Below are 23,830 nucleotides of genomic sequence, written 5' to 3' on the forward strand. Positions count from 1 at the left end.
TGTTCGATCTAGACAACATTTGACAAGATGATTTCCTCTTTGTCCTGCCCATGAGAATCTATCTCCTACTGACTGAAGATCAACCAAATCACAAACTCTCATCATCTGTCGGAACTCCTGAAACGAATTTTCTGAACGTCTTCTCCCACCATCTTTTTCATGGTTCCCTAATATCTCATTAAAGTCCCCAAGAAGAAACCAAGCCTGTTGTCTTCTGGTTAAACTCAATCTTGTTATTCTTTCCCATAGGTAGTGTCTGAGAGAAGTTTCAGGATGCCCATACACGTAAGAGAAATTGAAATCCATTCCATTAAACACAACTTTACAATCGATTAGATGAGCAGACTGGCTAACAACACTTAACTGAACAGAAGACTTGTGGAAAATAACTAGACCACCTCCTATTCCAACAGGTGAAACAATAACAGAAAAGGGAAATCCTAACTGAGCACCAACGTCTCTCACATAGTCATCTTGCTGCTTGGTTTCTGACAAACACAGAATGTCCGGGAGATATTTGCGGTTTATCTCCTTAAGGCGTCGAACCGTCGAGTCTGTGCCTAATCCTCGACAGTTCCAGCAGGCTGTCCTCATGGCGGAAGAGGTGGTTCAGGGCCCACCGCGCCTCTCACCAAGTTTGAATCGTTGTGTGCAGTCCCATTATGAGTTACCCGATCATCACTTACAACCTCGTTGTTCTTCTTGCGTTTTGCCTTGGAAGATCCACTGGATTCACCTCTTTCACCCTTAGAAAACTTCATTGTGTTCACCTTTGCATCAGATAGCCATTTCTTCCGCTTAAGACCCGTCTCGTTCTGCATCTCTCTAGGAAATTGTTGGCCATTTGGAGACAGAGGCTTATACATCTCATAGGGTGGCTCCTCATTTGCTTCCTCTTCCATGGTCCTTATATTTCTCTCATACTCATCCTGTACAGGATGTTCTTCTTCAATCACCGGCTCTAGATTTCCTCCCACTTCCTCATTACCATCAGCCACCTCTTCATCATCTACTTGCTCGTTTATTTCCTCAATGACAACACCCTGATTAGGAACAATCTCAATGTCATCATCGTCTTCATCACCATTGTGAGCCCCATCATCATTACCAGGTCCTCCGTTCAGGATCAGACAAGCCCCTGAATCATGAGTGATCAGACCACAAACTTCACAGAAACCACGAAGCCTCTCATATTGAAGCCTCAGTAGCGTGTTGACTCCTGGAACAAACTGGAAGTTCCTCTGGAACCGGAGAGGATGGTTGATGTTCCAGTTCAATCTGACTCTGACATACTCCAGGCGACTCCCAATCTCCTCACTATAATCCATCTGGATGTATTCGCCCAAGCGTCTTGCAATATTAACAATAACTTGCCTGTTCATGTATTGCAGAGGACTTCCCCGGATTTGGATCCAGAAGGGAATGTAATTGAGCAACCCCATGTCCATCAATGGTGTCCACCTCTGGAGCACAATCATGCGATCCGCAAAAGCCCAAGGCCCCCTGCGAATCACCATATCCATTGATTCCTCTGATGGGAAGACAAACTGGAAACGTCTGCCTTCAATGACACGTCCACGTACCAAGCCTTCAAAACCCCAATTTCTTGGCATTGTAGCAAGGAGTGCTCGGAGATTTTGTCGTCGTGGCATCACCGGACGGCCCACCAAGATGAAACGATTCTCTTCTTCGGCTTGACGCACCACCTCCGCCGGTAACACAAAAGGGGGATCTTCACTGCCCAAGTTTATATCTTGCATCGCTCTTCGAATATTATCAGCCATCAAATTTTGAAAAAGAAAGAATCTCCAAAGTTGGATTGCAAGGAGAGAAGATATGAATCTGTAATATCCCCAATCCAATGGAATTTTATACAACTTTGGCGACAGTAACTGCCTCCATACCACTTCATCACGATCCACAATCGCGGAGATAGACAGCAACGTGGTCGAAATCTTAGGATTATCCACCTTATTGCTCAAGAAAACATCATCAACCACCCAAAGGGTGGCGAGAAATTTGAGAAAATATAACCGTTCCCGTTTCGCCTTTTTTGTCGCCTCTCGAGAGAACATTTTTTGAAATCGCTTTCCTCAGACTTTTTTCATACGTAAAGAAAGAATAAAAGAAAAGTTGTAGCAGACAAAAAAAAAACAATTTCCTATAAAAGCATCTATACTATTATTTGCGAAGTAAGTATTTAGAATCGAGCTATCACGTTAAAAGTTAGAGTGTTAATATCATTTATACTTTTAATGAATAAAATCTATAGCTAAATTAAAAAAATAAAAATAAAATTTTAATTTATTTGATTAGATAATTGATTAAAATTAATAATAGTAAGAATTATCCAAAATCTGAAAATATAATTTTAAAAAGAGATAATTTATGTATATATTGTATTGTTATCTGAAAAAATCTTTTAGTAAAAAGTTAAAAACATGAATTATATAACTAAATATTAATCAAATAAAATTTTTAATTATATAATTAAAAATAGAATATTGAATTAACCAAAATCTAAAAATATAATTAAAAAAAGATAATTTATATATATTGTATTGTAATCTGAAAAAATATTTTAGTAAAATGTTAAAAACATAAATTATATAATTAAATATTAGTCAAATTAATTTTTTACTAAAATTATGAATATAGTGTACAAAGAACTTTTCAAAAATTATTAAAATGTTTAAGCCCGCATCGCGGGCAAAACACCTAGTAATATATTGATATCAAAAGTATTTTTTTTACAAGGAACATACACATTTTAACACAAAATATATGAAACTGGAAACAATTTCGATGAAAGAGTGGAGAGTAACCAGTCTTTTCATAAGGGAGGCGACCATCATTAATCTCAACCTCTTAACTGGAGTTCTTAGTTTCGAGTAATAGATGGTTCTTAACTTTTCTTAAATAAAAATCTAAGAAAAGTTAAGAACCGTCTATTAAATAAGAAATATATGAGTCGTCTTTTAGCTGAAAAATGTAAGAAAAACAAAAAAATGTCAAATCATGAGTCAAGAACTCCGGTTAAGACTACAAGATAAAAATCTAAGAAAAGTTAAGAACCTTTTATTAAATAATCATGCATTTATAGACTACAAGATAAAATCTGTTAATCAAACTGATGTTTAGGATTTTCCCCTAACACAGAAGAAAAATCTAGAGACAATCGGCGACATACAAATTTGTAGCAGACAATTTAAACGTCCTAAGAGCATCTCCATCCCCACTCCATAATTTACTGCAAAATGGATTGGAAAATGGTGTAGTGAAGAAACAAAAAAGTGATTACTCCATAAATGGAAATTTTATTTTATTTTTTTGTTCATACTCCATTTTCTATTCTATTTTTGGAGTAGGGATGGAGATGTTCTAATTTGTATTGATAGGATGCAAAATATTTATTTTTACGGTGGGTCCCTGAAATGGCAATTAAGTATTATAAAGTTACGAACAGCTTTTCTTCTCCAAATTATTCCATTCTACTAATATTATAACAAAAGTGAATAAATGAAAATATAGCAAAAAAGAAACCATAAATTTTAACGAAAATCCAAGTACAGAGAATACTTTTAGCAAATTATAACATTCAAGGACGCCGATCCGAAAGTAAGGCTCTAGTAGAGGTGATCCGTGATCTATTTATACACAAGTGAAAGGAGAGGCATAGAGACTCTCTCAAGTTCTTTAGAACAATGTTTTGAAACATTAGTAAAAACAAGATCTTTTTATTAAACAAGATGGTAATTTTAAAATCAATGATAACCAATTGGAGCTGGAGCTTCCTTTAGCTCACGACCTTGGTAGTGAATGTCCTGCAAAGTAAACAACTTTCATTAATCACACAGACAATGTTAGGGTTAGGATTTGGTCAACTTTCAATAACAGAACAACACTTACAGATGCAAAATGGTTGACGTCACGGTGATGAGCCTCGTCAGCACGGACCACCATCACCACATCACGAAGGGTCGCATCAGCAGGGAGCCTCCAGTAATCAATAGCGATAGCCGGAGCAGGTACGTTCTCGATGTTACCTTTGTCAAGTTCCTTGAGGAACTCAGTGTACGAGTGGATAGCTTCTTCTTCAAGGTACCCAACCATACGGTGAGCAAACTTGGGGGAGATCAAGTAACCGAGGAAATAGGCGTTGAAGAAGACTCCTTGGACGGTGATGACTAGAGCTCTCTCGTACCATTTGGGTTTAGCGACTTCCATGAACGTCATGAGATGCATCCTCTCGTTCTCTGCTTCCTCGAGAAGAGCTTTGATCCATCCTCCGCTTTGCTCAAAGCGCCTGAGAGATTTGCAGTGGAGTAACATTCCTCCTACCATTCCGGGCACTGCTGCTACAGTCTCGAGCATCATAGCTCGGCATCCATATCTCCTCTGCGTTAATCAAATACAACGATTCATAGCATCAAATATCATATCAAAGTAATGGAGAATATTGTTATAATTCTAGATGGTTTAAACAAACAAATAAATGCTATAATCACACTGAAAGAACAACAAGTGGACATAATACAAACAAACGCACAACATTATGATATAAATGAAAAAATTCCAAAATAGAAATTAATATTTTAATAAGAGAAAAATACTAGGATAGTTTTTGTTTCCAAAATAGCACTATAGGCTCAAAGTCACAAAAATAAGTTTCATTAAAGAGATAAATATACGCTTATACCCATTGGGTTAATTAATCTCAAACCTTAGGGTTTAGAGTTAAGGGGTGGGGTTTTGGAATTAGGATTTAAAATTTTATAAGAAATAAATATTAAAATAAAAAATAAAATTTTAAAAATAGTTTCAAAAAGTATTTTTAAATTATAAAAAGAAAATTTAAAACAATTAGAAAAAAAATTCGAAAAAAAAATTTCAAAAAGATATTTATAAAAATTTCGAATCTGAAACTATAAAAAAAATTCTTTTTTTCTTTTTATTTTTATTTTTATTTTTATTTATTTTTGTTTATTTATTTAATTTTAAACCAAGAGTATTATAAATATTTTACCTTTTAATGAATGTCATTTTTGTGGCTTTCTCGGCTATTTTTGAGACATAAACTTCAAAAGATGTGCTATTATTGACAATTACCCTTTTAATAATTGCTATAAAGAGGTTTATACGCAATCAATGACGACATCGGATTTGGAAAGTGTTTCCAATTTCGGTTACAAGAAACATTAAAGCGGAGAGGGTGGAAGAAAGTGTACCTGGAAGAAGAGATCGGTAGGCCAACGAAGAGATTTAACAGTCCAATAAGCCAATCTGTCAAGAAACGTCGTCGGAACATGATGCTTCGACAGATCAATCGTCAAATCAGCTTTATACGTCTCCCATGGCTGCCATAACAAACTTCAATTAAAACACGATCATATTATATAATCACGAAGATTCTATATATAAACACGTACCCTGAAGCAATTCCACTTCCACTCAGTACCGTCTTCTTTAGTGATCTTACTCGGCTCAACACCCCAATAGCTAGCGATTCCTTTCCCTCCCTTGTTGCCTCCGGCGTCACCACCGGTGGATGATTCATTCTCCGCCTTCTTCGGATTCGCATCCGTCGTCGTCGTTTTCTCTCCCAAAGTAACCGTGCTGGCGAACCGCACGCCTCCCATCGCCGGAGCTCGAGTAGTCCAGATCCAACCGCTCATACCAGACGGAGAAGCTAAATCCGCAACCGCAGGTCGCAGAAGATGGCTCGTCTCGTGAGACATGGAACGGATCGTGCTCGTAGTGGCGGTTGAGAACAACCGTGGTCTAGCAGCCTTCAACAGCGACGACGCCGCCTTGGCTCCACCGCGACTCATCATCGTTATGCTGATCGGTAAACAAGTAATACAATAATATAGCAAGAGAAATCTTTTTTTTTTCTTTTTCTTTCCGTTAACGTTTGTGTTGTGTCTTATGGGTTTCAGACGCTAGCGAGGGTTTGTATATATACCAGAAAAATGAACGGTCTGCGTTCCAGATCGTGAACGTGTGCGTAAGGAGATTACGCCGCGTGTCAGTTTCTGGTTTTGGTATTTTTAGAATGACGGTATTGACCCCGGAAGGCGTGAGATGGACTTTGAGTTGTACTTTGCTTTGACTGAGGGTATAGGTGTAAATTAAATGGCGGTGAAGATTTTTTCTTGGAGACCAAGATGTTTGGAGAAGACTGGAAGATTCTTGAGTGGTGAACAAGAGCTAGAATCTCATTGGTCGGATTTAATGCTATCGTGTGGGTATTGTTAGGCGTTGTGATGGTTTTTATCACTTTCTCCATCAAAAAAGAAAACAAATTGGCATTTTAAAATAAAACAAATTGGCATATTTTGTTATTAATTTGTGGTCATATTTGACAACGAAAAGCAGCAGATGAGGTATGGTTTGTTCAACGTCCAAGTCAAAATTTGACGATTTTTATTATTATCACTCAAGATACAAATTTATTGTAGAAAAGAGCTATTTATTTTGTTACAACGTAAATAATGTCTGAAACTTTTGATGCATATATGGCACTGAACGTTGGTAAGTTTCTATCAATCAAATTAAAACATTGACAAAACATTCTGGCTTCAACCGGTGACCGTTTAATTAAACATCAAAATGAATAAAATAATAAACAAAAATTTAATTGAGAAAATGAACAAATATAAAAATATGAATTTACGTTTAATTCATTCTCCTTCGAAATTGGAGGACGACTTTTTCATAATTTTTTTCATCTCTAAGAAAATGAGAGGAATAAAATGTGACCATTTGATTGTAATTTGACAAAAAAAAATCAACATGAATAGTTTAAAAATTGAAGAATAAAAGTTTCGTCATAATTTTGTTCATAAAATATGGTCCAATTGAAGCCATTATGTTGTCAAAACACATTATGCGGAAGCACCGTGAACGATTAGTTAGGGTTAAATGCTTCTACACAAGATCAAGGATTCGATTTTTACAGAAAATACAATTTCTTGTAAATTATAAGATTCAAGCTTTTCAGAAGTTTTAAAAATGCTCAGAGCCGTTCACATTATGCTAATGTGCTGTATAAATAACATGTTTACCTAGAATGTCGTACGTGCAAAGGTATTTATCGATCCGAATGTTACGAGAAGAGTTTCGTCGTGAAATTATCCATGAATTAGGTAATTATCATAATTTGTAATAGATATAGAAATTATATGATAATGTATCCAGTGTAAAAAAACACAGTTTCTTATATGATTCTAAAACAATAAATAAAACAGAGGAAGGGGATTTAGATCTTTCACAAAATGTCAAGAACATTGCAGTTTCAACATGTTTTACGTATGTCCGGGTATTGGTTCATGTTTTCGGACCTTTTTAGAGCCCATCTTCTTTTTCCACAATATGATTTGGTTAAATGATGTTTTGGGTTCAAATATAGTTTGTTATACATGTTATGGATTTTGTGACTATACATTTTTAAGATTATGATTATTTTAGTTTAGTTGTTTTAGATATCATATCAAAATGGAAATAAAATAAATTATTTAAAGTAATTATCTAAGTTCTAAATACTTATTTTAAAATATCATATATTAAACAAGTAATTATATAAGATTCAAATACTTATTTCAGATACTAATCTGAATCTTTGAACCATGGTTTTCGATTATTTGGATTTTCAAAAAAAGAAAAAAAAATGATATCTAATGGCCAAATCATAGACCGCGCAAATAGGCCCATTTAAATACGGAGAAGCCTAACTGGGCCTTAAAGTAAAGAACTCCAAAAACAAACAACTTCCGTATAGTTTGGGGACTTAAACTTCAGATGCTATAAATATTGTATTAAGTTGGAAAAGAGAAGAACGGGTTTGGAGATTTGAAGGAAAGCTTGAACGCTGTTTCTTATTCCTCCCTCTGCCACTCTGTGAATCCTTCTCCCACGCTTTTTTATCTTTCAACGTAAGTTTTTGTTTATTTATTTTTATTATAAGGTTCTCTCTTTGCAATGACATAGCCTACCTTTGTATCGATCTCAAAGCAACGAGATTGATGGAAAACCTAAATTCTTGAATTTTTTTTTTTTGGAACAGATGGGTCTAACGGAAGAAGAAATCAAAAGAATGTACAGAATCCAGAAGACGTTGATGCAGATGCTCAAGGACCGTGGCTACTTTATCGCCGATTCTGAAATCACGATGACCCTAACACAGTTCGTTAGGAAGTATGGGGACAACATGAAAAGGGAGGATCTTGTTACTCTCAGGGCTAAGAGGAATGATAGCAGTGATCAGGTATGAGGCGTCTCTCAATGTGCATTGATTATCTCAACATGTGATCATGTTACTGCCAAAAGCATAGTGCGAGAGGTTGTTTTCATGTGTTTGGTTTCTTTTTCTTTTAAGTCTATGATTCTTGCTCGTGCCCTGTTGTAGCTCTATGTCTTCTTCCCTGATGAGGTGAAAGTTGGAGTTAACACAATGAAAGTGTACACAAACCGGATGAAGTCAGAGAATGTTTACAGAGCTATCTTGGTTGTTCAGCAGAACTTGACTCCTTTTGCTCGAAATTGCATTAGTCAGATCTCTTCTAAATTCCATCTCGAAGTTTTCCAGGTAATAAACAAAGTTTTCTTGTTTGTTTTTGATCTCGTCATCCTTAATCAAGTTGTCGTTGCTGTGTGCAGGAGGCGGAAATGCTAGTGAACATTAAGGAACATGTTCTTGTTCCTGAGCACCAAGTTCTCACCACTGAAGAGAAGAAAACTTTACTGGAGAGATACACTGTCAAGGAGACTCAGGTCACTTGTTCTTCTTTTTTTCAGTTTTTCTTGGTGAGAAACTTTTGGGTTCTGTGTGTGATTAAATGTTTGAAACTTGTGGGTTCTGTGTGTGTGTAGCTTCCAAGGATTCAAGTGACTGATCCAATCGCAAGATACTTTGGACTCAAACGTGGCCAAGTCGTCAAGATCATCCGTCCTAGTGAAACCGCTGGTCGTTACGTTACCTATCGTTATGCTGTATAACCAAAATTGAGAGTTGAACTCTCAGAGCTGTGAAACATAAGACGATTACCAAACTGTTGACAACGGTTCTTTGCTACATTTTTCCTTCTTTTTTTGTGCACGGTTCTTTGCTACATGTAAGAATTGAAAAACCTTACACGAGTATCTTTTATTATCATACACTGTTAGTGCACAATGAGCAACTTCTCGTCAGCACTTGCCATGATTCAGCATTGAGATACGTTGAGAACATAACCAAATTAAGTCAAATCAAGTGTTGATTTGGTTAATACTCTTTATGATGGGACGAGAGAATCGTTTATGTTAATGGAAGTGGCCAAGTACAAATAGAAAGGAACAATACTTCTTCTACCCATGTAGAAAATAAATGATGACAAAAAACTTCAAAATAAAATATGTTTGTTTATGAGACAGGGAGCTAACATAGCTTTGACTCCTTGTAACTAAACCCTACTCAGACTCACCAAGCGCTCCATTATTGCCGGGTCGGATCATAACTCAGTAAGAGCTGTTAGGATCCTTTAATCCAAACCCACCAAAGCTGCTCCTTCCACTTGACTGTGAAGAACGGTCTGAACCAAATCCCCCATAACCTCCTGATGAGCGGTTTGAACTTCCTGAACCAAAGCCTCCGTAACCAGAGGAACGGTCTGAACCTCCGGAATAACGGTTGCCTGATCCTTCTGAACGATCCCCACCATATCTACCACTCCCACCACCACCACCATAACCGCCTGAACGACCACCATAGCTTGAACTGCGATCCCTCATCCCTCCTCCATAGGATCCACCAGATCGACCACCTATTCCTTCAAACATGCTTCCGCTTCCGCGTTCCACAGGAATGCTAGGAAGCTGCATTAACCCAACCCAATACCAAAGTTTAGTCCAACCATCGTAAACAAAAAAAAGAGAGGGTAAGTCACAGATGATAGATTCATACCTCAGTGAATTTGCTTCCGACTTCTCTCTCAATCATTTTAACAGCCCTTGATTGCTCTGGACCGTGGATGAGAATCGCATTTCCTTTCTTTCCAGCACGACCTGTTCTCCCCGTTCGGTGAACAAACGTCTCCGTGTTATTAGGAAGCTCGTAATGAATTACCTATATTCATTCAACACAATCAAAAGATGAGTTAATAAGATAAGAAACATAACTCGTTAAGAACAAGCAAAGAGTGTAGTTTTTGACTCACCAAATCGACATTAGGTACATCAAGACCACGAGCAGCAACATCAGTTGCAACAAGGATATTGAAATTCCCATCCCTGAAACCAGCTAGTGTTCTTTCTCTCTGGCTCTGTGATATGTCACCGTGTAAAGCTTCGCATTTGAAGGTTTTGGCCAATCCATACGAAAGGCGATCAGCATCACGTTTCGTTTGTGTAAAAACAATGCATTTTCCTCCTTTACCATGCGCCTGCAAAAGGAACAACAAATGTACTATAAACCCTTTCCACCCATATATGACTGATAAAATAAAACAAGAAAAAATCCCATACATACCTCTACAAGAGGACCAATAATGGATGCTTTTCCATAAGAATCAGCTGAGATAGAGTACATTGTAATCCCATCTGCAAGTTTCTGATCAGAATCTCCAACCTAAACACACACACAATCAGTCACCTCATTAACTAACAACTCTGTTAAACCCCCCCAAGATAAATATATTCACAAGCAGGTATGAGAGATTACTCACAAGATCAATCGTCAAAGGATTGTTCAGGTACTTTTTGGTGAGAGATCTGATCCAACTCGGCATTGTAGCAGAAAACATCATGCTCTGACGCTTCTCAGGCAACTTCTGCAATATAACTTCCACATCCTCGGCAAATCCAACCTGAAGCATCTGATCAGCTTCATCGAGAACAATAAACTGAACCTCTGATAGATTCAAAGCTCCCCTTTTCATCAGATCAATGATACGACCCGGAGTTCCAACGGCTACATCGACACCGTAGTTGAGCTCCCTCATCTGCTGTCCGATGGGTGTACCTCCGTAAAGACAGATAGTATCCAAACTTGGAGCAGACTCCCTGAACTCCTTCTCAACCTGACGAGCAAGCTCTCTTGTAGGAGCCAGAACCAAACAAAGAGGGTTCTTCCCACGCCTGTCACACATCAAAGGCTACATAAAGAGGCAAACAAAGAGTGTAAACACAAAGTACAATCAAGGGAATAAACAAACCCGTGTTTAGCGTTGAACTTGATGATTTTGTCAATAACGGGAATCCCAAAAGCAAGAGTCTTTCCTGTTCCTGTCCTAGCACGACCGATCATGTCCCGACCTTGCATCGCTGGCTCAAGCACAGCTTTCTATACAAACCAACAAACATTAAAAAGATCAGTGAAAAAGCAGAGAACTTTCAATTGATATGATTGAATAAACAAGAGAGCATACCTGAATAGGGAAGAGTTTATCGATTCCTCTACCACTCAAAGCTTTGACGATCTCCGGAGAGATCCCAAGCTCAGATATAGCTAACCCATCACCGCCGTTACTGCTGCTGCCAACACTCTCCTCCGAATCTCCTCCGTCGTACGAAGGTGCGTAATCTTGAGCCGCGAATCCAGCGGGAGAAGCCATGGACGCTCTGAACTCGGACGGTCCGGACTGGAAATGAAAGTCTCTCGCTTTAACGCCATACGGGTTCGGGGTCTGAGGGAGAGCGACGCCAGATTTGAGATCGGAGACTGTGGCGGCGGCGGAGGAGGATGGAGCAAGGTGGTGAAATAGAGCGGCGTTGAGGGAGGTGAGAGAGGCGGAGAGAGTCTGAGTCCGCCTTGAGGCACCGAGGACGGATCGGCGGAGAACTGTGCTGATCATTTTCAGATCTAAATGTTTGAGAAAGAAAACCCGAAAAGTGAGGATTAGGGTTTTAGAGAGAAGACGGCAAGGGTTTAGTGTGAGGGGCTTTAAAGAAGAAGAAGGCAGGTGACAACTTGAAAGTATCTACGCCTCCTAAAAGTAAATAAAAAAAAAGAAGATATTTTGTTATTATCGCCTGCAGGTGAGTGTATGGTATCTTCCTGTACCTGCGCGAGTTTATTTTTCCTTGAGCCCAAAGGTGTGTGAACAAGGGGCGGAGTTATTTGGTGCGTAAATAATTCCGCATCTCTTTTATAAATACTACTTTGATATTGTCGACTCTTTCGTCATAATTTGAATTGGTTATTTTGACTTTTAACTAATGTTAATTAATTTTAAAAATATCTGTTCAATGTGCATATCTGCATGTCTAACCTACTACTCGGCTGGGAAATGAGAATCATTTTACTGACAAAATAAGTATAGATAGATACACTGTAAACTACTAGCTTATGAAGATTTTCCTGGCGAGTATGACATCTTTACATGGATGCCGTGGAGACTGATAACAAGTCTGGTGATCACTGAGACTAAACTTGCTCTGGTGTCCCAAGGCCATTGCTCAACTTATAGGATTGTGTTTTTCCAATTCTCTACTCTGCTTCACAACATCAGAATTCATATGGTACTTATTAATGAAAACATTCAAGACTAACTACGATATATTGGAAGCCAAATTATGCCCAAAATGCATGTGTCTATTTTTGTTTTGTCAAACAATTTCAATATAAAAATCATCTAACAAACACATAATGAATTGGCATATAACATTGCGCACCAAAATTCAAACTAAAACCATGTCTTTGACAATGTATAGCTGACTTATCTGTTGAATCCCGTAAGATTCAGACATTATTGCAGGATCAGGTCAAAAACCCCACCTGGTAGCTTCTCTTTAACAACCCCTGTCTCATTGACCACCAATGCTTGAGCCATTGATGCTGGCTAACACGGGAGACATATCCAACCGGGTCTTGCAGTGGAACTGCAGCTCGTACTGAGCGCCGAGGATACGGTAACGCTTCAACCAAAAGAGCTTCTTGCTCAGCTCGTGGCTCTGAGCTTTGATGACAAGAAACCGTTTCTTGAACCTCATCTCGAACTGCTCTCTGGACTTCTTGTCGACGTGAGGGGAACGAAGCACCGTGTACAGGGTCCTTGTGTCGGGCATGGCGGCGTAGCGACTGTGAGGAGGAAGACACCAAGCTTCCTTCTCCGGGTTATCGAATGAACGGATCGCTATGCAGATCCTCGTTCCTTTGATCTTTGATGTGCTTTCTCCTCCTTCTTTCTTCTAATTCAAATCCGCAACACACAAGAAACAACTGTATTAGAATCATCTACGAACGAGTTTTAGAGATTGAATGAGAAGGAAACGGTACCTTCTTGCTCACATTCTCTGGAGAGATTTTGATCTTCTTTGAATCTCCGATGCTGCTTTCACTCCCTGTGGCGTAACCTTGAAACGAGATCCCCGCGGGGGAAACCATAGACGGCGCTATGTTACCAAACGAGCTCGGAGACGATGCGGAGGAGAGAGTAGATCCATTTCCAATCAGATTCAGCTTCACGGAGGCTCCGGTGGCGGCTGAAGTGAAATGGTGTGAGGTAACCGAATCAAAGGAGGTCAAGGCGGCGGAGAGAGCCTGCCTCGACGGCAAGGAAGATCTGCGGAGTACTCCGGTGATCATTTCAGATTCGACGGCGACGAAGACGAGAAATGAGACAGGGAGAGAAGAAGGAAATTAAAAAAAAAAACTTGTTCTCAACTAGGGTTTAAGTCAGAATCGCCTGTGACGAGTGTACGCTTTACACATACACGCGCGACACGTTTGATGATAAGTATATACAAAGGGTCTGAGTGGTGACCATTCGGGAAACAAGAGTAACGGATTAAAAAGAAATGTTCGGGAATAAAATAGCAGGAATGAAAAAGAATGATTATCCCTTATCACTTTTAACAAAGAATACTTTTGTTCTTTAATTCTCTACAAAAAAAAAAAACAAAAGAGAATGAGAGAAAATTATTATTCCTTGTGAATAGTAATTTTTTTCAGAAACGTTAAAAAATGCATTATTTCTCGCCGTTCTCTCGTCCACCATTCATACCCAAAGTCTGTTTGCCTGTTTCTATTCTTTTATTTGTAATCATGGCAATTTTCTCAGTGAAGTTAGAAGATGCTAAAAGGCCAAGATGCAAAGTGTTTATAAAATTACATATAATTCTACTAGATGATGATGATGATGACCATGACCAGAGAGAATCAGGGTAGTAATACATTAAGAGAGAAAAAAGCGATCAAAAAGACTTGAGAACATGCAAAAAACTACATCCATGTATCAAATGCCCTGGAATCTCCGGTGGGTATTGTCTCAGAAGGTAGATACACGCTTTGGGGTTTGAGAGATTTCTTCTTCCTTCCTTCCTTCCTTTGCTCTTTTTCTTTCTCTCTGTTTCACTTGTGTATGCTTCTTGTGCTCGGTTTCTTGGTGAAAGATTCTATGATACGGAACATCCAACGATCTAACATTCCTGTTTATCACCATGACATAACATTATATTAGGCTAAGATTTTTTTTGAAAAATGACTATTGAGAGGACTAGATATAGATGGGATGGAACCTGTCAAAGCAAAGGTACCGCCTAACACAGCGCAAAGCCGTGTGATCAAGTGGAGAAAACTACGGCGTTCTTCCTTGATCGTCACAGTGATTGGTGACAGGTCATATAAGAAGTAGACAGCTGAAAATGAAGAACGCAGATGCCATCAACAAACAGAGTAATAACAACCACTGGAAATGAAGTTTGATCGACTAACCTGGCCATGTCCGGTCAAACTCGTTCATTGGTGTGTAATATTCCGTTACAGAGTACTGATTTGTTGTCAGTATGTCTTTTGATAGATATCTATATTCTGTTGGAACAATCTGCAAGCCATACCACACAGAAAGACATCAACTACAAATAATGTTTTCACATCTCACGAAATGGATTCATAAAGCTACTAGCCAGAATCAGATATAGTATCTAAATAATGATATAGTATCTAAATAATGTTTTCACATCTCACGAAATGGATTCATAAAAACTACAAATAATGTTTTCACATTTGGAAGTAACAAATAATGGAGTATACTAGAAGATGTACAGCCATGCAGAGAGGTGAGTGAAAAAAACAGTGATGGATTTAGATAAAACACCTTAATGTAGTATTTGAAGGTTCCACTGGTGTCATGCAGGATTCGGTTTGTGCCATCAAGTGGATTGTGAATTCCGGGGTACTTGGGCCCAAACGATAGATCATGTATCATATGGCTCACGTTAACGTTTTTGGACCCTCCAAATATCTGTTGAGAGAGTAAAAGAGATTAGTTAGATACTACATCATTATCTTCGTAAGTCAAAATATCAGATAGTAAGTCAGTAAATGAGGTGCAAATGCAATTGATGAGAATAATTTAGCGATTATCAATCTTTGTATGTAAAGGTCTGGCTTTATACATTTGACATTGACATATCAATGGAATTCAACATCAATTATGGTCACATGGTACTTAATCAAAAACTAAAGTAAGCGAATGTTGAGTTGTATGTTCTTGGTTAATGGTTTCAGACCCTTTTGAACTTAAGATGGTTTTATAAAGCGAGATAATGTGATACCAACCATTTGAGCAACGTAGATGTTCAGCCCGTGAACTGAAATGTGGAAGTTTCCCGCAACCCTTTGTACATCTAGGACACCATAAACCTGTGTGTTGGAAAACAGCCAAACATATATTAAAGTCTCTGGTTTCTGACAACGCCAATAAGACAACATCTCTAGTTTGTCTATTTCAGAAGTTAATACCCGACACCCTTCTCCATCTGCCAATGCTTGCTTCACCTTCTTAATCATCGTCTCAGCAGCTTCATCAAAGCCAAGTAAATTCAACGCGTCCGTCTCATTCTTGTGTTCATCTTCAGCAAAGCACAAAAGAAACCAAATTGAAGTGATTAAGTCTCTATCCTTATACACAAACCAGAGTCGGCTATCACTGGGACTCTCATATAATAATATGCCTCAATTAAACTTGTTAGATTCTTATAACGTATTTAAGAAAATACACATTTTAGTTTAGGACCTTTAGGTTAAGAATGGTTACCGTGCTTGTGAGATGAGTGATCATGCTCCTTTTCAACAAGATCAGATATATATTCTGTGCCAATGATATGACCGTGACTGTTGAGACGGAGCTGCATATACTCGTAGTTAGTTAGCAATTAAAGTCTATATTATAAACCAGTACACTAGAGAAAAAAAAAAGACTTCGTGATTTTTAGCATTAGCATCTTGATTCATCTTACCTTCCAAATGTTTGTATCAAGATCAACTTCATGCTTCCCTGACATGTCGATAGCATCCATGCTCAATACTACAAATAACAAATAAAGATCAAAGTTTACAACCATTAGCATTCCTGAAAGTAGGAAGTATGTATGTGATGAATGGATTCGAGTTACCATCACAAGGCAAAGATGGGAACGTCATATTTACATGAATTGGAAGCGTTTCTCCACGCTTTAAGTCCACTGACATCTACAAAAAACATGATCCAATTACAATGGTTATATAAGGAGAAGACCCCCTACAAGCCAATCATCAGGAACCAAAAGACATTACCTGATGCACTGTAAGGGTGTTAAGGTAGTAACTGAGCTCGCTCAAGAACAAGATAACCATTATAAGGAGCCCAACAATGGATACTACAAATAACCATAACCAATAAAAATGATAGAAAAATAAGCAAACACACAGTCAAGCAAGCATTAAAGGAGAAGGGAAGCATTACCAACGGCACCAGATTGAGTTTTCTGAAGGAGATGATCCTCAGCTCTTGGGAACGCATCGATGCTCCTTAGAGCCTGCTTCACACCCATCCTACCAAACTACAAACCCAACCAATGTGGCACTAAACAGACGAAACAAGCAGAGAGCTTCTATGGCGGTTTTAAGTTAAAGGGGGTCTCTAGCTCAAAATCAACCAAGCAGATATGCAGGGTAAGATAAGATTAAAGGGGATGGATTTTCGAGAATTAATCTCGAAACCCACAACTAATTATTCGAAATTTAAGAATCTTAGCATGATCTAGGTTTAAAAGTTATCATCTTTTTGAAGAAACGTATGCGTAGAATGGCAATAACAATGGCACGAATCTAAGATATTCTAAAGGGAGATCATTTGAAACGGAGATGGTACCTTGAATCGAGGCTGATGAGGATGAAGCGCGTGTGCGTGCGACGAGAGAAAGGATTGGGGAAGAAGAGAGAGATCTCCAGGTCCGGGGAGACAAAATCGATGTTTGAACGGCGTCGCTCTTTTTCCGTCCTCTCATTATTTATTTATTGCTCCCTTACCTTATTACAAATTTCAATTTAGCATTATTAATCTTATTATTTACGAATCAACCCCTCATCTTCTCAGAACTGATCATTTTGGGCAGTGAAAATGTTTTCGATCATAACGTACATATGCTTCTTTTTTTTTTTTTTGCTAAATATAAGATGCATTTTCTATTTTTATTTTTTATTTTTGGTGTAAATAATATGCATATTTTAACTACTTTACCGCATTTTTTTCTTGATAGTTAGCCTGAGGTTTTCAATCTGTTTGATAATTCGTTCTTAGGTACGATTTTTAGTTTTAATTGTATAGGAAGATAACGTTATTGTTTGTTTTGTAATCGCTTACGATACCTTCTTATACCTGAATATGATTTAATCGACTGTTGTTGCTCATTATCGCCAACGACTGTGAAATAAATATGCCATCACATGGTTTTGTATATCTTTAAAGTGGTTAAATAATCTTATGATTTATGAAGCATTAGTGATTTAGTTTCCTTGGTTTAAGTCTAGACTTAATATATGTGCAAGTGATGGAAAGTGGACCAGCTTCAAGCAACACTATAAAGCAAGTATTAAAGACAATCATCTGCTAACATTAATCATGATGTGCGATTTCCACATGGCGGGATTTTGGTTGTTGATGAGAGTTAGAGACTGACAAGAAAGAAAAAAAACAAAAACAAAATTGATTGGGCCGAGTTAATAACGTCATTTGATTTGAGAGATTGGGAGTTTGGGACCCATAAGCCCAAACATAAACTCCCCACCATAAACTAACACCCAAAAGGATGCTTTGTTATACAAAGCAACTTCACGTTTTACATGACTTCCAGACAACAAAACATATACATTGGCGGTATTGCTCTAGTTGCATTGGTTCATCCCCAAAACAAATAGATTGATGGAATCAGTTAGGAAGTTATGTGCATAAACATCTTTAAAAACAAGATCTAAACCATATGTCTAGCAGCACCAGTTTCTGTCTGTCGGTTCTCGGCGGCAACGGACGTGTGGTGGTTCTCTTGTCTTTGACCGCTACTCTTAGTGTTCGGTCTTCGCTCACATCCCAGCGCTACTTGGGTTTGCTTGAGTCTATTGTGGCGGTGTGCGTGGCAATTGTGTGCAGGTTGGGTTCAGATTAAGGAGTACGAAGGTTACAGCCCGTTTTTGCTCGGTTCGACATCCTGTTCAGGTCGATCCAGGCCAAATAATTGCTCGGTTGGTTGTTGAAGGTGTGTTAGGTCGATGCTATTGCTGTGTGTTGTGTGGGCAGGTGCTTGATGTTCTCGGTGAGCTGTTCTCAGGTGGACCATTATCTTTAAGAGCGGATTCATCGGGGAGGCCAAAATTACCGGGTTCCGGCTCTCGGTTGAACTTGGTTCATCTTTTTGCGGCAAGCTGTTGTTACGGATTTAGTCGAGCCCCGGGACTGCGGTTGTGGTTGTTGTATCTGTCTTGCTTTCGTAACTTGATTGAGTGTGTGTTTAGGTTTTTTTTCTGTTTCTCTGCTTCGTGTTTTCCTCTGTCATTCTGTCAAAAACGAAAAAGCTTGGTAATAATATCTTAACATTTTTACCAAAAAAAAAAAAAAAAGATCTAAACCATATGTTTTAACTCTTTTTTTAGAAAAGAAAGCTTTTACATTTTTGATAACCAAGGAAATTTATCCATTAAACCAACTCACTGTTAGTATATTGGTATTTGGTGGGATTACTTTAATTGCACTGGTTCATCTCTATAGACATTAAAAAAGTATACTCAAGTCTATAAAGCTTGCAAAAGATAAAATCAACAGCTTTGAAGAACTGTGGTTTGACAATTGGTGCAATTGGCAAGTCGTTGGTCTTCAACCTAATTTTCCTTCTTCTGATTCCTACTTTCCAGAGTGATATTTTTCCTCTTTGACCTCTCCCATCTTTTTCTGTTTCTTGTGTTTTAATTTATCTCCTGCAAGCTTTGTATTTTATTTCCTTTATTCACCTCTGTAAACTATTTTGTAAATGTTTAATTATGAAAGCCAGTTTAAAAAAAAATCCATAAAGATTATATGTTAATAAATCTAGCTGAGAGTAAGCACACTGATAATATATACAGATAAACTCTTGCTAATTACAGCCCTCTAGTTAATTTTTGGGTTGAATAAACCTTTCGGAAATTGTATCTCTTAGATTAATCATCCTCTCTTAATACATAATTAGTGTTGTGTACTTCCTCATAAAGGTCATGCCATAATGTCGCGGGTCAAATGGTCTGTGTCGTAAAAGTAGATAAACATCAAAACACTGGCCACATCTTTTCACTTACATATTTCGATCAAAGTCACATTAATTTCCCATGCGTCCACTTCTCAACTTAATAATCATGTTCTTGTGTTCTTATTCTTAATTAAAAAAATAAAATAAAATAAGATCACGTGACTTGTGAAACGTGAACAGTTTGCAAAACTTGCAAAATGCATGCTTCACGTGTGTTAATTCATCCACTAATGTCAACTTCTCTATACCTACCTTTAACTTTTTTTTTTTTTTGTCAACACCTACCTTTAACTTTAGTCTTGCTTTTCCCACTTCAATCCTCACTTGCATTCAGTTATGACATATTTTCTCTTAAATTTAGTTTTCATTTATTTTTAGCCATTTCGATTAAACCAGCTCGTGTTTGATGTGTGAACTATGAACTACATATACAGTTTCTTAACATTTATACCAAAAAAAAAAAACTACATATACAGATGAATTATGTTATAGATTTTGAGTGGTACTGGTAAACTAGCTAGTGAGATATGGTAAACTGAGTCCATTAATTAACATAAATTATACAATTTTCCAGTTATCAAAATAAATAAGTGAGGGAAAAAAAGAAATGCTTTCTGTAATGCAATAAAGTGATACAACAAAAGAAAAATAAAAAGAAAGGAACTGATCTTCTTCTTTTTTTTTAACACCGAGAAAGGAACTGATCACCAGCCTCTTTTAGGAATCGACTTTCTATTTGTGGGAAGTGTATTAAACCAAACTTCTCCAAACTCCACATGGTACAAACACTGCATGTGGCCAATATTTCTCCAAACATAAAAGTCAAGCTCTTAATTTTGCCTTGATATTCTTTTGAAACAGTTTATATACTGATAGTTCAAAAGAATTATTTTAATTTGATAAAACACAACACTGATGCAACATTAACGTATATCAGTGTATGTGTTATGCATTTGCACATATACATATATATATATATACTATGCTAACTCATATAGTTATAGTTGAATATACATTGAACATGTATATATTGAACAACTAAACCTTATAACAACAAATATAAATAATTTGTAGCACACAATATTAATACACAGAATTATGTAAATGGAGTTATTAATAGTAATACATACAAACCTGCAAACAACTAATATAATTATTAACTAGGTGATAACCCGCGCCCTGCGCGGAGCAAGTGAACAAAAGCGATTTTTATTTTTTAATTTATCGATATTAAAAAATTAAAATTATAGGCACAAATATTAGATTTAATGATATATATCAAACGAAATTCTGCATGTATATATAATGTAAGATTAATTGTTTTTTTTAGAAAAAGTTTGTGTAATTGGTTATGTGTAAATTAAATATATTGTATGGAAAAAATGTATAATAGTATGCAACAACTTATATTAATTTATTATGAATTTAAGACAACACAAAACATAGAAAATAGAATTACTCTTTCATAATAAAATTATAATTATAAAATTAAAAGAAACATAGGTAATAGAAAAATAAAATACGAAAGAAACAAATTATAAGGAAACAAATAAAAAACTGATAAAACCAAAATGCCGTGAAAAGGGTCTTTAGAACTCCTGGTTTGCAATCCTATAGAGAAACATAAATAAGAATTAATTTACGAAACTAAACATACCTACTTACCAAATTTACTAAATGAATTGATATACCTCTTTCTGAAAGCATCGATTTCTGGAATCTCAAAAACACAAATGATCGCATTGTCACCACGTCCTTGAATAGCATCACTTACATCAGTAGCAAAGTTACCCCACAACACCATTGAAAGCCGTTCATCCCTACCATAAGTTATAATTGATCAAATCTTATCATACTTTAAATCATGACATATGAATAACTAAGAAAATATAAAGACTTGTCATACTTTTCATTACGAAGCTCCACAGTCAGTTTATGAGTTTCTTTCCCATTAGCTGATACTACTTCAATTGGGGTCAATTCAACAATCTGACCAATTACATCTGAAACATAAAAGCTATGAGTTATAATCCATAAAAACAAAAACGCGTATTAGCAAGAAATCACTAAGTTAGATAACTTACCAACCAAATAGTCCGTAGAGAGTGTACCATCTAGAATTTCCATGTAGTTGACTGGTTCAAAACCGGTTAGGGCTTCGGGCAAATCGTCACAACTTTTCACACGTGTTATCCATAGAAAACCAATTATGTATGGATGTATGGTTGTCCGGTATGAACCGTAAGAGGGGTTGAGTGAAAAGTTTAGGAGAATCTTTGAACTTCCTTGTGTCAGGAATGAATCAAATTGATGAGCCAGATCTTTTTTCACAGAAGTGTTAATCTTAACACCCTATAAAAAATCAAATAATAAACTTTAAGACAATGACACATGAAGCCAACACAATGTTAATAACATGAAGATTATAGGATTCTTACGTTAGAATCGATTAGCACCATCTCAATGGTTAAGCCACCGGCTGCAGAATACTGCTTCCACAAACTTATGATCTTGACCCTAATCTTCCACATAGTCTTGAACGGTTTTAAATCAGAGACAGCAGTTATAGCAGCCATCGTAGAAGAATGAGGGAAGAGTAGTTAGGTTTTGTGTGATTGAGATGAGTAACAATGGTTGGGGACATGTGTTTTATATAAGTTCCAAACCCTAATGCTTCTAACTTAGTTTCACCGTTAAAATCTTATTGATTATCAAATATTTTTGCCTTGGCCAGCACAATAAGATTTAATTATATTGACAGAAAGTGGTTCTCTACATTGATTATGATATATTCTTTGCCTTGCGCAAAAATTTCTTAATTGGTTATCTATATTGATTTCAATTAACTTTCCAATTCAGAACCGATCGGTTCGGTTCGGTTAACCAAAAACCATAAGTTCCATACCGAAGTAATAACTTTCATGTAGGCAGAGAACAGTTCTCTGGACACTCTTGACGTACAGGTCTTTCTTCTCACCAGGAACGAAGTTGGGACCCATAATCTTGACCTTCGTACCATTAGAGACCTTACCAGAAAAGACTCGACCAATTTGGACTGTAAATATTCATAAAATTCCTTCTCACCAAACTTCATCTGGACACCAAGCTTCTGTAACATAGGCCACAACTTGTCTTTCTGGTCGTTCATGCAAGTGGCAATAATTTTACTTCTTTTTTTCTACGTGACTCTCATGATGAACTGGACAAACACACGCTTGCAAAAAACTGTAAAACAGAAGAAAATAATGGACTCTTCTATCTCCTCTTTTCTTATCTCATCTCCTTTGTAACCATGTGAAAAACAAAGTACGTCAAAGATGGAGAATTGAGATTGATTGGCTTCTCTCTGTGACAGAGTACGTCAATGGAGAAGTGAGAAGAAGAAAGTAATAGTTTCGATCACAGTTTGTGATGACAGTGTCATACTGATCATCGAGGGGACCTTCATACAAGTTCTCAACACGGTACCTCTGAGCAGTGTGGGGGAGACGGAAGGTGGAAGATCATCATGTCAAGTAGTGCAGTACTTGCAGGGAGCCATGTCTGCATAACACGCTTCATCAAAGGTTTACCCATGAGCTTCTTCTCATCAGACTTCATCTAGATATGGTGGATTCTGTAACATAGGCTACAACTCGTCTTTCTGCTCGTTCATGCAAGTGACAATAATTTGCTTGTTGGGTTCATAACAGAAATTCGCAAACCCACACTTGCAAGTACCAGTAACGATGATACATACACAAGTCACAAAAACAGCTCTTGTCCAATTCACGTGAAAAATCAGAAGCAAAAGGTTTTTTCCAATTCAGATAAAAAAATCAAAAAAAGGAAATATATTAGCCAGAATTCATCTCCAGCCGACACATGGCAATGCTTGTGTGAAAACATTTACTCTCGTGCATCCCTTTTAATATATAAGGGATTCATTCAATACACAAGTAAGGTATATTTCACGAATTATTAATTCATTAAATACACAAATTTATGTAATATTAATTACAAACACTAAAACATACCACAAACGACCAAATTACAAAGGTATGCATTTTTTTTGTTGCTAAAAGGTAAATATTTATTAATAAAAATGAAGATGATACAAGTTGTTTAAGTCCCAAAAAGATGGAAAAGACTTAAGGAACAAACTAGTAGATTTAAGTTTCGAGAACGAATTTTAAAGCTACAATTTTTGATCAAACCATCGCTAAAGTGAATAGAAAATCCGACGATGGCAATCGGCACGAGCCCCACCTTGGTAAAGGATGTGGCACATGCCACATACTGATTAATATAATTTTCATGTGAAATGTTAGGACAGATA

The 23,830-nt window shown here is 37.1% G+C and overlaps 7 protein-coding genes across 9 annotated transcripts; 1 reads left to right on the top strand and 6 right to left on the bottom strand.

Moving 5' to 3' along the window:
• Positions 1-545: 545 nt before the first annotated feature.
• On the bottom strand, positions 546-2,074 carry LOC103869240. The gene has a single exon (XM_009147309.2). The coding sequence runs from the start codon at positions 1,782-1,784 to the stop codon at positions 591-593; it is 1,194 nt and encodes a 397-aa protein (XP_009145557.2). The 5' UTR covers positions 1,785-2,074; the 3' UTR covers positions 546-590.
• A 1,452-nt stretch (positions 2,075-3,526) lies between these two features.
• On the bottom strand, positions 3,527-5,940 carry AOX (ubiquinol oxidase 1a, mitochondrial). The gene is made up of 4 exons (XM_009147140.3): positions 5,430-5,940; positions 5,229-5,357; positions 3,910-4,398; positions 3,527-3,824 (listed from the first exon to the last, which is right to left on the bottom strand). The coding sequence occupies exons 1-4, from the start codon at positions 5,832-5,834 to the stop codon at positions 3,765-3,767; spliced, it is 1,083 nt and encodes a 360-aa protein (XP_009145388.1). The 5' UTR covers positions 5,835-5,940; the 3' UTR covers positions 3,527-3,764.
• A 238-nt stretch (positions 5,941-6,178) lies between these two features.
• LOC103869090 (DNA-directed RNA polymerases II and IV subunit 5A) lies at positions 6,179-9,179 on the top strand. The gene is made up of 5 exons (XM_009147141.3): positions 6,179-7,934; positions 8,066-8,266; positions 8,408-8,587; positions 8,659-8,772; positions 8,872-9,179. The coding sequence occupies exons 2-5, from the start codon at positions 8,066-8,068 to the stop codon at positions 8,995-8,997; spliced, it is 621 nt and encodes a 206-aa protein (XP_009145389.1). The 5' UTR covers positions 6,179-7,934; the 3' UTR covers positions 8,998-9,179.
• Positions 9,180-9,236: 57 nt separating this feature from the next.
• Positions 9,237-11,948, bottom strand: LOC103869091 (DEAD-box ATP-dependent RNA helicase 9, mitochondrial). Its single transcript, XM_009147142.3, has 7 exons — positions 11,403-11,948; positions 11,190-11,317; positions 10,701-11,112; positions 10,505-10,603; positions 10,194-10,418; positions 9,941-10,102; positions 9,237-9,852 (listed from the first exon to the last, which is right to left on the bottom strand). Exons 1-7 carry the CDS (start codon positions 11,826-11,828, stop codon positions 9,496-9,498), a joined length of 1,809 nt encoding a protein of 602 aa, XP_009145390.2. The 5' UTR covers positions 11,829-11,948; the 3' UTR covers positions 9,237-9,495.
• A 562-nt stretch (positions 11,949-12,510) lies between these two features.
• LOC103869093 (40S ribosomal protein S10, mitochondrial) lies at positions 12,511-13,647 on the bottom strand. 2 transcript variants are annotated; one of them, XM_009147143.3, is made up of 2 exons: positions 13,253-13,647; positions 12,511-13,164 (listed from the first exon to the last, which is right to left on the bottom strand). In XM_009147143.3, the coding sequence occupies exons 1-2, from the start codon at positions 13,559-13,561 to the stop codon at positions 12,781-12,783; spliced, it is 693 nt and encodes a 230-aa protein (XP_009145391.1). In that variant the 5' UTR covers positions 13,562-13,647; the 3' UTR covers positions 12,511-12,780. The 2 variants fall into 2 exon arrangements, with proteins under 2 accessions (XP_009145391.1, XP_009145392.1); XM_009147144.3 differs by having other exon boundaries at positions 12,511-13,161; positions 13,253-13,643.
• Positions 13,648-14,047: 400 nt separating this feature from the next.
• Positions 14,048-17,448, bottom strand: LOC103869094 (endoplasmic reticulum-Golgi intermediate compartment protein 3). Of its 2 annotated transcripts, none has more exons than XM_033291264.1 (12): positions 17,109-17,448; positions 16,701-16,877; positions 16,532-16,614; positions 16,372-16,447; positions 16,216-16,283; positions 16,014-16,104; positions 15,719-15,828; positions 15,536-15,619; positions 15,072-15,218; positions 14,690-14,798; positions 14,494-14,613; positions 14,048-14,403 (listed from the first exon to the last, which is right to left on the bottom strand). In XM_033291264.1, the coding sequence occupies exons 2-12, from the start codon at positions 16,786-16,788 to the stop codon at positions 14,327-14,329; spliced, it is 1,053 nt and encodes a 350-aa protein (XP_033147155.1). In that variant the 5' UTR covers positions 16,789-16,877; positions 17,109-17,448; the 3' UTR covers positions 14,048-14,326. The 2 variants fall into 2 exon arrangements, with proteins under 2 accessions (XP_033147155.1, XP_009145393.1); XM_009147145.3 differs by having other exon boundaries at positions 16,701-16,797; positions 17,109-17,434.
• A 3,653-nt stretch (positions 17,449-21,101) lies between these two features.
• LOC117134376 (replication protein A 70 kDa DNA-binding subunit C-like) lies at positions 21,102-22,088 on the bottom strand. The gene is made up of 5 exons (XM_033292674.1): positions 21,951-22,088; positions 21,597-21,864; positions 21,419-21,515; positions 21,204-21,332; positions 21,102-21,123 (listed from the first exon to the last, which is right to left on the bottom strand). The coding sequence occupies exons 1-5, from the start codon at positions 22,086-22,088 to the stop codon at positions 21,102-21,104; spliced, it is 654 nt and encodes a 217-aa protein (XP_033148565.1).
• Positions 22,089-23,830: the final 1,742 nt, after the last annotated feature.

The sequence above is a fragment of the Brassica rapa genome, chromosome A05 (genome assembly GCF_000309985.2).
Source record: "Brassica rapa cultivar Chiifu-401-42 chromosome A05, CAAS_Brap_v3.01, whole genome shotgun sequence".
In the NCBI taxonomy this organism is placed as follows: domain Eukaryota; kingdom Viridiplantae; phylum Streptophyta; class Magnoliopsida; order Brassicales; family Brassicaceae; genus Brassica; species Brassica rapa.